Raw genomic sequence first — 16,679 nt, 5'->3', positions numbered from 1 at the left:
CTCTATTCCTTGCCCTCCTTTCACCCTCCTGCATGTTCAGGCCCCGATCACACAAAATCTTTTTCACTCCATCTTTCGACCTCCAATTTGGTCTCCCTCTTCTCCTCGTTCCCTCCACCTCCGACACATATATCCTCTTGGTCAATCTTTCCTCACTCATTCTCTCCATGTGCCCAAACCATTTCAAAACACCCTCTTCTGCTCTCTCAACCACGCTCTTTTTATTTCCACACATCTCTCTTACCCTTACGTTACTTACTCGATCAAACCACCTCACACCACACATTGTCCTCAAACATCTCATTTCCAGCACATCCATCCTCCTGCGCACAACTCTATCCATAGCCCACGCCTCGCAACCATACAACATTGTTGGAACCACTATTCCTTCAAACATACCCATTTTTGCTTTCCGAGATAATGTTCTCGACTTCCACACATTTTTCAAGGCTCCCAAAATTTTCGCCCCCTCCCCCACCCTATGATCCACTTCCGCTTCCATGGTTCCATCCGCTGACAGATCCACTCCCAGATATCTAAAACACTTCACTTCCTCCAGTTTTTCTCCATTCAAACTCACCTCCCAATTGACTTGACCCAACATGAACTGGCTTTTATTTATATTTACTCTCAACTTTCTCCTTTTACACACCCTTCCAAAGTCAGTCATCATCATCTACAATTTCTCATTTGAATTCTTCACTATCACTGTATCATCAGCAAACAACAACTGATTGACATCCCATGTCCTCTCTCACACACTGCATACTCGCCCCTTTCCCCAAGACTATCACACTTACCTTAGTCACCACCCCATCCATAAGTAAATTGAACATCCATGATGACATTACACACCCTTGTTGCAGACCACCCTTCACTTGGAACCATTTACTCTCCTTTCTTTCTGCTGGTACACATGCATTACACCCTTAAAAGAATCTTCTATTTTGGCTGCTTACCTTTCATACCATATATCCTTAAGACCGTCTTCAAAGCAACTCTATCAACCCTATCATATTCTTTCTCCAGATCCGTAAATGCCATGTGCAAATCTTTTTGTTTCTCTTAAGTATTTTCCACACATTCTTTAAAGCTATATGTCTATCTATACCTCTGATGCCCATTCCTTCCTGGAACACCTATCAAAGGTTCCAGTCCTTACATGCTTCCCTTGCACACACCATTCCATGCATTCTTCCTCTGTTTCTCTCCCTTCAGTATTCCTCCACCCTATTTGGTCATGTCACAGGTGGTATTCCGCTCACATTAACTCATCCTTTCCATGGTTTACCCCAGACATTTCACATGCCCTGTTTCAGTCCATTGACAGCACATAAGCCCAGGCATACCACATCGTTTCTATTCACTCTATTCCTTGCATGCCTCTATTGCTCAAAATCTTTTTCACTCCATCCTTCCACCTCCAGTTTGGTCTCTTGCGTCTTGTTCCCTCCTCCTCTGACACATATATCCTCTTTGTCAATCTTTCCTCACTCCATATGTTCAAACCATTTCAGCGCATCCTCTTCTGCTCTTTCAACCACACTCTTTTTATTTCCACACATCTCTTTTACCCTTTCATTGCTTAATCAAACCACCTCACACCACGTATTGTCCTCAAACATTTCATTTCCAACTCATCAACCCTCCTCCATGCAACCCGATCTATAGCCCATGCCTCCTAGCAACCGTATAACTTTGTTGGAGCTACTAATCCTTCAAACATAATCATTTTTGCTCTCCGCGCTAGCATTATTTCCTTCCACACATTCTTCATCGCTCCCAGAACCTTCCCCACCTCCCCAACCCTGTGACTCACTTCCACTTACCATATGGTTCCATCTGCTGCTAAGTCCACTCCTAGGTATCTGAGACACTTCACTTCACTTCCAATTTTTCTCCATTCAAACTTACCTCCCAATTAACTTGTCCCACAACCCTACTGAACCTAATAATTACCTTGCTCTTATTGACATTTACTCTCAACTTTCTCATTTCACACAATTTTCCAAACTGTCTCCAACTTCTGCAGTTTCTCAAGTGAATCAGCCACTGGAGCTGTATCCTTGGCGAACAACAGCTGACTCACTTCCCAAGCCCTCTCATCCCCAACAGACTGCATACTCGCCCCTCTCTCCAAAACTTGCATTTACCTCCCTAACCATCCCATCCATAAACATATTAAACAGTAATATTATATATATTCCTCATGAAATTAGAGCTAAAATGCCCATCAAAGGAACTTGAAGTTAAGAAGATTCAGTAATGTTTCTTTCCTGAGCACAATTGGTATTTATAATGATGGAGGGGTTTTCCCTAGTTAGTATGGCAGTCAAAAGGGGTGCTTTTTTGGAATGAGGTGCTGTTTTGCTGACCGCTCATAGCCCTGTGGTTTTTTTTTTTTTTTTTTTTTTTTTTTTTTTTTTTTTTTTTATACTTTGTCGCTGTCTCCCGCGTTTGCGAGGTAGCGCAAGGAAACAGACGAAAGAAATGGCCCAACCCCCCCCCCCCCCCCCATACACATGTACATACACACGTCCACACACGCAAATATACATACCTACACAGCTTTCCATGGTTTACCCCAGACGCTTCACATGCCTTGCTTCAATCCACTGACAGCACGTCAACCCCTGTATACCACATGACTCCAATTCACTCTATTTCTTGCCCTCCTTTCACCCTCCTGCATGCTCAGGCCCCGATCACACAAAATCTTTTTCACTCCATCTTTCCACCTCCAATTTGGTCTCCCTCTTCTCCTCGTTCCCTCCACCTCCGACACATATATCCTCTTGGTCAATCTCTCCTCACTCATTCTCTCCATGTGCCCAAACCATTTCAAAACACCCTCTTCTGCTCTCTCAACCACGCTCTTTTTATTTCCACACATCTCTCTTACCCTTACGTTACTTACTCGATCAAACCACCTCACACCACACATTGTCCTCAAACATCTCATTTCCAGCACATCCATCCTCCTGCGCACATCTCTATCCATAGCCCACGCCTCGCAACCATACAGCATTGTTGGAACCACTATTCCCTCAAACATACCCATTTTTGCTTTCCGAGATAATGTTCTCGACTTCCACACATTTTTCAAGGCTCCCAAAATTTTCGCCCCCTCCCCCACCCTATGATCCACTTCCGCTTCCATGGTTCCATCCGCTGACAGATCCACTCCCAGATATCTAAAACACTTCACTTCCTCCAGTTTTTCTCCATTCAAACTCACCTCCCAATTGACTTGACCCTCACCCCTACTGTACCTAATAACCTTGCTCTTATTCACATTTACTCTCAACTTTCTTCTTCCACACACTTTACCAAACTCAGTCACCAGCTTCTGCAGTTTCTCACATGAATCAGCCACCAGCGCTGTATCATCAGCGAACAACAATTGACTCACTTCCCAAGCTCTCTCATCCCCAACAGACTTCATACTTGCCCCTCTTTCCAGGACTCTTGCATTTACCTCCTTTACAACCCCATCATAAACAAATTAAACAACCATGGAGACATCACACACCCCTGCCGCAAACCTACATTCACTGAGAACCAATCACTTTCCTCTCTTCCTACACGTACACATGCCTTACATCCTCGATAAAAACTTTTCACTGCTTCTAACAACTTGCCTCCCACACCATATATTCTTAATACCTTCCACAGAGCATCTCTATCAACTCTATCATATGCCTTCTCCAGATCCATAAATGCTACATACAAATCCATTTGCTTTTCTAAGTATTTCTCACATACATTCTTCAAAGCAAACACCTGATCCACACATCCTCTACCACTTCTGAAACCGCACTGCTCTTCCCTGTGTTTATGTGGACTAATTTGTGTTTTTAACTTTTTCCCAATGTGACCAACATAAGATCTGTCACACCCTTTTCGAGGAACTTTATACCTGCCAACAGTTGTGTCACTAAGGGCATGCTGGATAAGATTCCTTTTTATAATATTGTTTATATGAAAGCCACCTAGACATCAAGCTTTCTAAGAGCTCGAAGAATATCATTGAAATTTCCATTTATGGAATGGTAGAAATTGTCTTGTGTTTATTGTTTTGTCTATGGTCTGCATCATTTTTAATCTTTTTTTGGCTATTTCATGACATTGGTTTATTAACTACCTGGCTAGAGTAGAACAGGGAATAAAGTATAAAAGAAAATAAAACCCTTTTTCTTACAGAAAGATAAAGAGGAAGAAAATGGAGAGACAGTTGTGAAGAAAGATGAGGAGGTAGAGGATGTGAAAGAAACGGAAGAAACAGAAAAGTTAGAAAAACCTGAGGAAGACAAGAAAGAGGAACCTGACAAAATGGAAGTGGAAGAAAAAGATGAGGAAAAGAAAGAAGAAAAAAAGAAGGCAGATGAAGTTGTTTTAGAGGGGGAAGAAGTGAAAGAAGGAAAGGAAGCTGAGGAGAAGTCCGAGGAAGAGAGAGTGAGTACTTTTTCAGTGTGCTACTCCTTTGACCCCATTACAACACTTGAAAATCTCTCATGGTTGCCCTGAAGTGTTTTAGGTATAGATTTTTTCAGTAAACGTTTCACAGAATGGACAGTAATTGAATATGTAATGAATAACCATTTATTAGTCTGTATTGTTTTATGCTTGGCTGATACAAATGATAGATCTTTGATTTATTTATTATTTTATTATACTTTGTTGCTTTCTCCTGCATTAGCAAGGTAACACAAGGAAACATGAAAGAATGGCCAACCCACCCACATACGCATGATTATACATAAAGGCCCACACACGCATATATACATACGTATACATTTCAGTGTATACAGGCTTATATGTATATACACATACACATATTCATACATGCTGCCTTCATCCATTCCCGCTGCCACACATGAAGTGACACCCCCCCTCCCCCCACGAGCATTCGAGGTAACGCTAGGAAAGGACAACAAAGGTCACATTTGTCCAAACTCAGACTCTAGCTGTCATGTGTAATGTACCGAACCCACAGCTAAATAAATTTTTATATCTACCATTTATATGATTATGACTCATTAGGGCCAAGTTTTTGCATCCAGTTTTGCATGAATGTTAAGTGATGAAAATTTCTTCACCGCTCTCATATGAGCATATAGCATAAAGTTGACATCATTTCTTTGGATGTATTCATGCCTAGTCATTTCACACTTACACAGCTGATGTTTTCCAGAAATTCCATCATAGAGTGTACAAAAAACTGAAGAGACTTAAAACAGAAGATTCCTAATGACTGATAGAAATCAAAAGCAGCAGAAAATGAAGAGAGTGATATTATTACCTTTTTGTTGGCTTATTGAACTTGTTTTCTTATTGTGCTTTACTACATTCACAGGCAGTGTTAGTTTTAAATTAGAATAGATTCAGAAAAAGTGAAAAAGATTTTGAGTGATTGGGGCCTGAACATATAGGAGGGTAAAAGGCGTGCAAGGAATAGAGTGATTTGGAACAATGTGGTATACCGGGGTTGTCGTGCTGTCAGTGGATTGAACCAGGGCATGTGAAGTGTCTGGGGTAAATCATGGAAAGTTCTGTGGGGCCTGGACGTGGAAAGGGAGCTGTGGTTTCGGTGCATTATACATGACAGCTAGAGACTGAGCGTGAACGAATGTAGCTCTTAATGTCTTTTCCTAGCGCTATCTTGCGCACATGCGGGGGGAGGGGGCTGTCATATCATGTATGGCAGGGTGGCGACGGGAATGAATAAGGGGAGACAGTATGAATTATGTACATGTGTATATATGAATATGTCTGTGTGTGTATATATATATATATGGAAGCGGAAGTGGATCATAGGGTGGGGAAGGGGGCGAAAATTCTGGGGGCCTTGAAGAATGTGTGGAAGTCGAGAACATTATCTCGGAAAGCAAAAATGGGTATGTTTGAAGGAATAGTGGTTCCAACAATGTTGTATGGTTGCGAGGCGTGGGCTATGGATAGAGTGGTGCGCAGGAGGATGGATGTGCTGGAAATGAGATGTTTGAGGACAATGTGTGGTGTGAGGTGGTTTGATCGAGTGAGTAACGTAAGGGTAAGAGAGATGTGTGGAAATAAAAAGAGCATGGTTGAGAGAGCAGAAGAGGGTGTTTTGAAGTGGTTTGGGCACATGGAGAGAATGAGTGAGGAAAGATTGACCAAGAGGATATATGTGTCGGAGGTGGAGGGAACGAGGAGAAGAGGGAGACCAAATTGGAGGTGGAAAGATGGAGTGAAAAAGATTTTGTGTGATCGTGGCCTGAACATGCAGGAGGGTGAAAGGAGGGCAAGGAATAGAGTGAATTGGAGCGATGTGGTATACCGGGGTTGACGTGCTGTCAGTGGATTGAATCAGGGCATGTGAAGCATCTGGGGTAAACCATGGAAAGCTGTGTAGGTATGTATATTTGCGTGTGTGGACATATGTATATACATGTGTATGGGGGGGGTTGGGCCATATATATATATATATTTTTATTTATATTTATTATACTTTGTCGCTGTCTCCCGCGTTTGCGAGGTAGCGCAAGGAAACAGACGAAAGAAATGGCCCCCCCCATACACATGTATATACATACGTCCACACACGCAAATATACATACCAACACAGCTTTCCATGGTTTACCCCAGACGCTTCACATGCCTTGCTTCAATCCACTGACAGCACGTCAACCCCGGTATACCACATCGCTCCAATTCACTCTATTCCTTGCCCTCCTTTCACCCTCCTGCATGTTCAGGCCCCGATCACACAAAATCTTTTTCACTCCATCTTTCCACCTCCAATTTGGTCTCCCTCTTCTCCTTGTTCCCTCCACCTCCGACACATATATCCTCTTGGTCAATCTTTCCTCACTCATCCTCTCCATGTGCCCAAACCACTTCAAAACACCCTCTTCTGCTCTCTCAACCACGCTCTTTTTATTTCCACACATCTCTCTTACCCTTACGTTACTCACTCGATCAAACCACCTCACACCACACATTGTCCTCAAACATCTCATTTCCAGCACATCCATCCTCCTGCGCACAACTCTATCCATAGCCCACGCCTCGCAACCATACAACATTGTTGGAACCACTATTCCTTCAAACATACCCATTTTTGCTTTCCGAGATAATGTTCTCGACTTCCACACATTCTTCAAGGCCCCAGGATTTTCGCCCCCTCCCCCACCCTATGATCCACTTCCGCTTCCATGGTTCCATCCGCTGCCAGATCCACTCCCAGATATCTAAAACACTTCACTTCCTCCAGTTTTTCTCCATTCAAACTTACCTCCCAATTGACTTGACCCTCAACCCAACTGTACCTAATAACCTTGCTCTTATTCACATTTACTCTTAACTTTCTTCTTCCACACACTTTTCCAAACTCAGTCACCAGCTTCTGCAGTTTCTCACATGAATCAGCCACCAGCGCTGTATCATCAGCGAACAACAGCTGACTCACTTCCCAAGCTCTCTCATCCCCAACAGACTTCATACTTGCCCCTCTTTCCAAAACTCTTGCATTTACCTCCCTAACAACCCTATCCATAAACAAATTAAACAGCCATGGAGACATCACACACCCCTGCCGCAAACCTACATTCACTGAGAACCAATCACTTTCCTCTCTTCCTACACGTACACATGCCTTACATCCTCGATAAAAACTTTTCACTGCTTCTAACAACTTGCCTCCCACACCATATATTCTTAATACCTTCCACAGAGCATCTCTATCAACTCTATCATATGCCTTCTCCAGATCCATAAATGCTACATACAAATCCATTTGCTTTTCTAAGTATTTCTCACATACATTCTTCAAAGCAAACACCTGATCCACACATCCTCTACCACTTCTGAAACCACACTGCTCTTCCCCAATCTGATGCTCTGTACATGCCTTCACCCTCTCAATCAATACCCTCCCATATAATTTACCAGGAATACTCAACAAACTTATACCTCTGTAATTTGAGCACTCACTCTTATCCCCTTTGCCTTTGTACAATGGCACTATGCACGCATTCCGTCAATCCTCAGGCACCTCACCATGAGTCATACATACATTAAATAACCTTACCAACCAGTCAACAATACAGTCACCCCCTTTTTTAATAAATTCCACTGCAATACCATCCAAACCTGCTGCCTTGCCGGCTTTCATCTTCCGCAAAGCTTTCACTACCTCTTCTCTGTTTACCAAATCATTTTCCCTAACCCTCTCACTTTGCACACCACCTCGACCAAAACACCCTATATCTGCCACTCTATCATCAAACACATTCAACAAACCTTCAAAATACTCACTCCATCTCCTTCTCACATCACCACTACTTGTTATCACCTCCCCATTTGCGCCCTTCACTGAAGTTCCCATTTGCTCCCTTGTCTTACGCACTTTATTTACCTCCTTCCAGAACATCTTTTTATTCTCCCTAAAACTTAATGATACTCTCTCACCCCAACTCTCATTTGCCCTTTTTTTCACCTCTTGCACCTTTCTCTTGACCTCCTGTCTCTTTCTTTTATACATCTCCCACTCAATTGCATTTTTTCCCTGCAAAAATCGTCCGAATGCCTCTCTCTTCTCTTTCACTAATACTCTTACTTCTTCATCCCATCACTCACTACCCTTTCTAATCAACCCACCTCCCACTCTTCTCATGCCACAAGCAATAATATATTTTTTTTTATTATACTTTGTCGCTGTCTCCCGCGTTTGCGAGGTAGCGCAAGGAAACAGACGAAAGAAATGGCCCCCCCCCCATACACATGTATATACATACATCCACACACGCAAATATACATACCTACACAGCTTTCCATGGTTTACCCCAGACGCTTCACATGCCTTGATTCAATCCACTGACAGCACGTCAACCCCGGTATACCACATCGCTCCAATTCACTCTATTCCTTGCCCTCCTTTCACCCTCCTGCATGTTCAGGCCCCGATCACACAAAATCTTTTTCACTCCATCTTTCCACCTCCAATTTGGTCTCCCTCTTCTCCTCGTTCCCTCCACCTCCAACACATATATCCTCTTGGTCAGTCTTTCCTCACTCATTCTCTCCATGTGCCCAAACCATTTCAAAACACCCTCTTCTGCTCTCTCAACCACGCTCTTTTTATTTCCACACATCTCTCTTACCCTTACGTTACTCACTCGATCAAACCACCTCACACCACACATTGTCCTCAAACATCTCATTTCCAGCACATCCATCCTCCTGCGCACAACTCTATCCATAGCCCACGCCTCGCAACCATACAACATTGTTGGAACCACTATTCCCTCAAACATACCCATTTTTGCTTTCCGAGATAATGTTCTCGACTTCCACACATTCTTCAAGGCCCCCAGAATTTTCGCCCCCTCCCCCACCCTATGATCCACTTCTGCTTCCATGGTTCCATCCGCTGCCAGATCCACTCCCAGATATCTAAAACACTTCACTTCCTCCAGTTTTTCTCCATTCAAACTCACCTCCCAATTGACTTGACCCTCAACCCTACTGTACCTAATAACCTTGCTCTTATTCACATTTACTCGTAACTTTCTTCTTCCACACACTTTACCAAACTCAGTCACCAGCTTCTGCAGTTTCTCACATGAATCAGCCACCAGCGCTGTATCATCAGCGAACAACAACTGACTCACTTCCCAAGCTCTCTCATCCCCAACAGACTTCATACTTGCCCCTCTCCAAAACTCTTGCATTTACCTCCCTAACAACCCCATCCATAAACAAATTAAACAACCATGGAGACATCACACACCCCTGCCGCAAACCTACATTCACTGAGAACCAATCACTTTCCTCTCTTCCTACACGTACACATGCCTTACATCCTCGATAAAAACTTTTCACTGCTTCTAACAACTTTCCTCCCACACCATATATTCTTAATACCTTCCACAGAGCATCTCTATCAACTCTATCATATGCCTTCTACAGATCCATAAATGCTACATACAAATCCATTTGCTTTTCTAAGTATTTCTCACATACATTCTTCAAAGCAAACACCTGATCCACACATCCTCTACCACTTCTGAAACCACACTGCTCTTCCCCAATCTGATGCTCTGTACATGCCTTCACCCTCTCAATCAATACCCTCCCATATAATTTACCAGGAATACTCAACAAACTTATACCTCTGTAATTTGAGCACTCACTCTCATCCCCTTTGCCTTTGTACAATGGCACTATGCACGTATTCCGCCAATCCTCAGGCACCTCACCATGAGTCATACATACATTAAATAACCTTACCAACCAGTCAACAATACAGTCACCCCCTTTTTTAATAAATTCCACTGCAATACCATCCAAACCTGCTGCCTTGCCGGCTTTCATCTTCCGCAAAGCTTTCACTACCTCTTCTCTGTTTACCAAATCATTTTCCCTAACCCTCTCACTTTGCACACCACCTCGACCAAAACACCCTATATCTGCCACTCTATCATCAAACACATTCAACAAACCTTCAAAATACTCACTCCATCTCCTTCTCACATCACCACTACTTGTTATCACCTCCCCATTTGCGCCCTTCACTGAAGTTCCCATTTGCTCCCTTGTCTTACGCACTTTATTTACCTCCTTCCAGAACATCTTTTTATTCTCCCTAAAACTTAATGATACTCTCTCACCCCAACTCTCATTTGCCCTTTTTTTCACCTCTTGCACCTTTCTCTTGACCTCCTGTCTCTTTCTTTTATACATCTCCCACTCAATTGCATTTTTTCCCTGCAAAAATCGTCCGAATGCCTCTCTCTTCTCTTTCACTAATACTCTTACTTCTTCATCCCATCACTCACTACCCTTTCTAATCAACCCACCTCCCACTCTTCTCATGCCACAAGCAATAATATATTTTTTTTTATTATACTTTGTCGCTGTCTCCCGCGTTTGCGAGGTAGCGCAAGGAAACAGACGAAAGAAATGGCCCCCCCCCCCCCCATACACATGTATATACATACATCCACACACGCAAATATACATACCTACACAGCTTTCCATGGTTTACCCCAGACGCTTCACATGCCTTGATTCAATCCACTGACAGCACGTCAACCCCGGTATACCACATCGCTCCAATTCACTCTATTCCTTGCCCTCCTTTCACCCTCCTGCATGTTCAGGCCCCGATCACACAAAATCTTTTTCACTCCATCTTTCCACCTCCAATTTGGTCTCCCTCTTCTCCTCGTTCCCTCCACCTCCAACACATATATCCTCTTGGTCAGTCTTTCCTCACTCATTCTCTCCATGTGCCCAAACCATTTCAAAACACCCTCTTCTGCTCTCTCAACCACGCTCTTTTTATTTCCACACATCTCTCTTACCCTTACGTTACTCACTCGATCAAACCACCTCACACCACACATTGTCCTCAAACATCTCATTTCCAGCACATCCATCCTCCTGCGCACAACTCTATCCATAGCCCACGCCTCGCAACCATACAACATTGTTGGAACCACTATTCCCTCAAACATACCCATTTTTGCTTTCCGAGATAATGTTCTCGACTTCCACACATTCTTCAAGGCCCCCAGAATTTTCGCCCCCTCCCCCACCCTATGATCCACTTCTGCTTCCATGGTTCCATCCGCTGCCAGATCCACTCCCAGATATCTAAAACACTTCACTTCCTCCAGTTTTTCTCCATTCAAACTCACCTCCCAATTGACTTGACCCTCAACCCTACTGTACCTAATAACCTTGCTCTTATTCACATTTACTCGTAACTTTCTTCTTCCACACACTTTACCAAACTCAGTCACCAGCTTCTGCAGTTTCTCACATGAATCAGCCACCAGCGCTGTATCATCAGCGAACAACAACTGACTCACTTCCCAAGCTCTCTCATCCCCAACAGACTTCATACTTGCCCCTCTCCAAAACTCTTGCATTTACCTCCCTAACAACCCCATCCATAAACAAATTAAACAACCATGGAGACATCACACACCCCTGCCGCAAACCTACATTCACTGAGAACCAATCACTTTCCTCTCTTCCTACACGTACACATGCCTTACATCCTCGATAAAAACTTTTCACTGCTTCTAACAACTTTCCTCCCACACCATATATTCTTAATACCTTCCACAGAGCATCTCTATCAACTCTATCATATGCCTTCTACAGATCCATAAATGCTACATACAAATCCATTTGCTTTTCTAAGTATTTCTCACATACATTCTTCAAAGCAAACACCTGATCCACACATCCTCTACCACTTCTGAAACCACACTGCTCTTCCCCAATCTGATGCTCTGTACATGCCTTCACCCTCTCAATCAATACCCTCCCATATAATTTACCAGGAATACTCAACAAACTTATACCTCTGTAATTTGAGCACTCACTCTCATCCCCTTTGCCTTTGTACAATGGCACTATGCACGTATTCCGCCAATCCTCAGGCACCTCACCATGAGTCATACATACATTAAATAACCTTACCAACCAGTCAATAATACAGTTACCCCCTTTTTTAATAAATTCCACTGCAATACCATCCAAACCTGCTGCCTTGCCGGCTTTCATCTTCCGCAAAGCTTTCACTACCTCTTCTCTGTTTACCAAATCATTTTCCCTAACCCTCTCACTTTGCACACCACCTCGACCAAAACACCCTATATCTGCCACTCTATCATCAAACACTTTCAACAAACCTTCAAAATACTCACTCCATCTCCTCACATCACCACTACTTGTTATCACCTCCCCATTTGCGCCCTTCACTGAAGTTCCCATTTGCTCCCTTGTCTTACGCACTTTATTTACCTCCTTCCAGAACATCTTTTTATTCTCTCTAAAATTTAATGATACTCTCTCACCCCAACTCTCATTTGCCCTTTTTTTCACCTCTTGCACCTTTCTCTTGACCTCCTGTCTCTTTCTTTTATACATCTCCCACTCAATTGCATTTTTTCCCTGCAAAAATCGTCCAAATGCCTCTCTCTTCTCTTTCACTAATACTCTTACTTCTTCATCCCACCACTCACTACCCTTTCTAATCAACCCACCTCCCACTTTTCTCATGCCACAAGCATCTTTTGCGCAATCCATCACTGATTCCCTAAATACATCCCATTCCTCCCCCACTCCCCTTACTTCCATTGTTCTCACCTTTTTCCATTCTGTACTCAGAATAAAAAGATGTTCTGGAAGGAGGTAAATAGGGTGCGTAAGACAAGGGAGCAAATGGGAACTTCAGTGAAGGGCGTAAATGGGGAGGTGATAACAAGTAGCGGTGATGTGAGAAGGAGATGGAATGAGTATTTTGAAGGTTTGTTGAATGTGTCTGATGACAGAGTGGCAGATATAGGGTGTTTTGGTCGAGGTGGTGTGCAAAGTGAGAGGGTTAGGGAAAATGATTTGGTAAACAGAGAAGAGGTAGTAAAAGCTTTGCGGAAGATGAAAGCCGGCAAGGCAGCAGGTTTGGATGGTATTGCAGTGGAATTTATTAAAAAAGGGGGTGACTGTATTGTTGACTGGTTGGTAAGGTTATTTAATGTATGTATGACTCATGGTGAGGTGCCTGAGGATTGGCGGAATGCGTGCATAGTGCCATTGTACAAAGGCAAAGGGGATAAGAGTGAGTGCTCAAATTACAGAGGTATAAGTTTGTTGAGTATTCCTGGTAAATTATATGGGAGGGTATTGATTGAGAGGGTGAAGGCATGTACAGAGCATCAGATTGGGGAAGAGCAGTGCGGTTTCAGAAGTGGTAGAGGATGTGTGGATCAGGTGTTTGCTTTGAAGAATGTATGTGAGAAATACTTAGAAAAGCAAATGGATTTGTATGTAGCATTTATGGATCTGGAGAAGGCATATGATAGAGTTGATAGAGATGCTCTGTGGAAGGTATTAAGAATATATGGTGTGGGAGGCAAGTTGTTAGAAGCAGTGAAAAGTTTTTATCGAGGATGTAAGGCATGTGTACGTGTAGGAAGAGAGGAAAGTGATTGGTTCTCAGTGAACGTAGGTTTGCGGCAGGGGTGTGTGATGTCTCCATGGTTGTTTAATTTGTTTATGGATGGGGTTGTTAGGGAGGTAAATGCAAGAGTCCTGGAAAGAGGGGCAAGTATGAAGTCTGTTGGGGATGAGAGAGCTTGGGAAGTGAGTCAGTTGTTGTTCGCTGATGATACAGCACTGGTGGCTGATTCATGTGAGAAACTGCAGAAGCTGGTGACTGAGTTTGGTAAAGTGTGTGGAAGAAGAAAGCTAAGAGTAAATGGGAATAAGAGCAAGGTTATTAGGTTCAGTAGGGGTGAGGGTCAAGTCAATTGGGAGGTGAGTTTGAATGGAGAAAAACTGGAGGAAGTGAAGTGTTTTAGATATCTGGGAGTGGATCTGTCAGCGGATGGAACCATGGAAGCGGAAGTGGATCATAGGGTGGGGGAGGGGGCGAAAATTTTGGGAGCCTTGAAAAATGTGTGGAAGTCGAGAACATTATCTCGGAAAGCAAAAATGGGTATGTTTGAAGGAATAGTGGTTCCAACAATGTTGTATGGTTGCGAGGCGTGGGCTATGGATAGAGATGTGCGCAGGAGGATGGATGTGCTGGAAATGAGATGTTTGAGGACAATGTGTGGTGTGAGGTGGTTTGATCGAGTAAGTAACGTAAGGGTAAGAGAGATGTGTGGAAATAAAAAGAGCGTGGTTGAGAGAGCAGAAGAGGGTGTTTTGAAATGGTTTGGGCACATGGAGAGAATGAGTGAGGAAAGATTGACCAAGAGGATATATGTGTCGGAGGTGGAGGGAACGAGGAGAAGAGGGAGACCAAATTGGAGGTGGAAAGATGGAGTGAAAAAGATTTTGTGTGATCGGGGCCTGAACATGCAGGAGGGTGAAAGGAGGGCAAGGAATAGAGTGAATTGGAGCCATGTGGTATACAGGGGTTGACGTGCTGTCAGTGGATTGAATCAAGGCATGTGAAGCGTCTGGGGTAAACCATGGAAAGCTGTGTAGGTATGTATATTTGCGTGTGTGGACGTGTGTATGTACATGTGTATGGGGGGGGGGGGGTTGGGCCCTTTCTTTCGTCTGTTTCCTTGCGCTACCTCGCAAACGCGGGAGACAGCGACAAAGTAAAAAAAAAAAAAAAAAAAAAATATATATATATATATATATATATATATATATATATATATATATATATATATATCTTTTCTTTCTTTCTTTCATACTATTCGCCATTTCCCGCGTCAGCGAGGTAGCGTTAAGAACAGAGGACTGGGCCTCTGAGGAAACATCCTCATCCAGCCCCCTTCTCTGTTCCTTCCTTTGGAAAAAAAAAAAAAAAAAAAAAAAAAGAGAGAGAGGGGAGGATTTCCAGCCCCCCGCTCCCTTCCCTTTTAGTCGCCTTCTACGACACGCAGGGAATACGTGGGAAGTATTCTTTCTCCCCTATCCCCAGGGATGAGAGAGCTTGGGAAGTGAGTCAGTTGTTGTTCGCTGATGATACAGCGCTGGTGGCTGATTCATGTGAGAAACTGCAGAAGCTGGTGACTGAGTTTGGAAAAGTGTGTGGAAGAAGAAAGTTAAGAGTAAATGTGAATAAGAGCAAGGTTATTAGGTACAGTAGGGTTGAGGGTCAAGTCAATTGGGAGGTGAGTTTGAATGGAGAAAAACTGGAGGAAGTGAAGTGTTTTGGATATCTGGGAGTGGATCTGGCAGCGGATGGAACCATGGAAGCAGAAGTGGATCATAGGGTGGGGGAGGGGGCGAAAATCCTGGGAGCCTTGAAGAATGTGTGGAAGTCGAGAACATTATCTCGGAAAGCAAAAATGGGTATGTTTGAGGGAATAGTGGTTCCAACAATGTTGTATGGTTGCGAGGCGTGGGCTATGGATAGAGTTGTGCGCAGGAGGATGGATGTGCTGGAAATGAGATGTTTGAGGACAATGTGTGGTGTGAGGTGGTTTGATCGAGTGAGTAACGTAAGGGTAAGAGAGATGTGTGGAAATAAAAAGAGCATGGTTGAGAGAGCAGAAGAGGGTGTTTTGAAGTGGTTTGGGCACATGGAGAGGATGAGTGAGGAAAGATTGACCAAGAGGATATATGTGTCGGAGGTGGAGGGAACAAGGAGAAGAGGGAGACCAAATTGGAGGTGGAAAGATGGAGTGAAAAAGATTTTGTGTGATCGGGGCCTGAACATGCAGGAGGGTGAATGGAGGGCAAGGAATAGAGTGAATTGGAGCGATGTGGTATACCGGGGTTGACGTGCTGTCAGTGGATTGAAGCAGGGCATGTGAAGCGTCTGGGGTAAACCATGGAAAGCTGTGTAGGTATGTATATTTGCGTGTGTGGACGTATGTATATACATGTGTATGGGGAGGGGGGTTGGGCCATTTCTTTCGTCTGTTTCCTTGCGCTACCTCGCAAACGCGGGAGACAGCGACAAAGTATAAAAAAAAAATATATATATATATATATATATATATATATATATATATATATATATATATATATATAGGGGATAGGGGATTAAGAATACTTCCCACATATTCCCTGCGTGTCATAGAAGGCGACTAAAAGGGGAGGGAGTGGGGGGCTGGAAATCCTCCCCTCTCATTTTTTTTTTTTTTTTTTTTTTTTCCAAAAGAAGGAACAGAGGGGGCCAGGTGAGGATATTCCAAAAAAGGCCCAGTCCTCTG

General features: G+C 43.4%; 1 protein-coding gene across 1 annotated transcript in view; it reads left to right on the top strand.

Annotated features, from left to right (window-relative positions):
- The window catches only part of Mi-2 (chromodomain-helicase-DNA-binding protein Mi-2 homolog), a 238,028-nt gene that overhangs the window by 165,151 nt on the left and 56,198 nt on the right, over positions 1-16,679 (top strand). Inside the window, exon 29 of the mRNA XM_071692638.1 lies at positions 4,204-4,455. Coding sequence (XP_071548739.1) covers positions 4,204-4,455 — 252 coding nt within the window. The remainder of the gene's footprint in view (positions 1-4,203; positions 4,456-16,679) is intronic.

This window comes from Panulirus ornatus, chromosome 53, assembly GCF_036320965.1.
Source record: "Panulirus ornatus isolate Po-2019 chromosome 53, ASM3632096v1, whole genome shotgun sequence".
Classification (NCBI taxonomy): Eukaryota; Metazoa; Arthropoda; class Malacostraca; order Decapoda; family Palinuridae; genus Panulirus; species Panulirus ornatus.
Note: the sequence above shows the minus strand (reverse complement) of the source record. Positions and strands in the feature narration are given on the sequence as shown.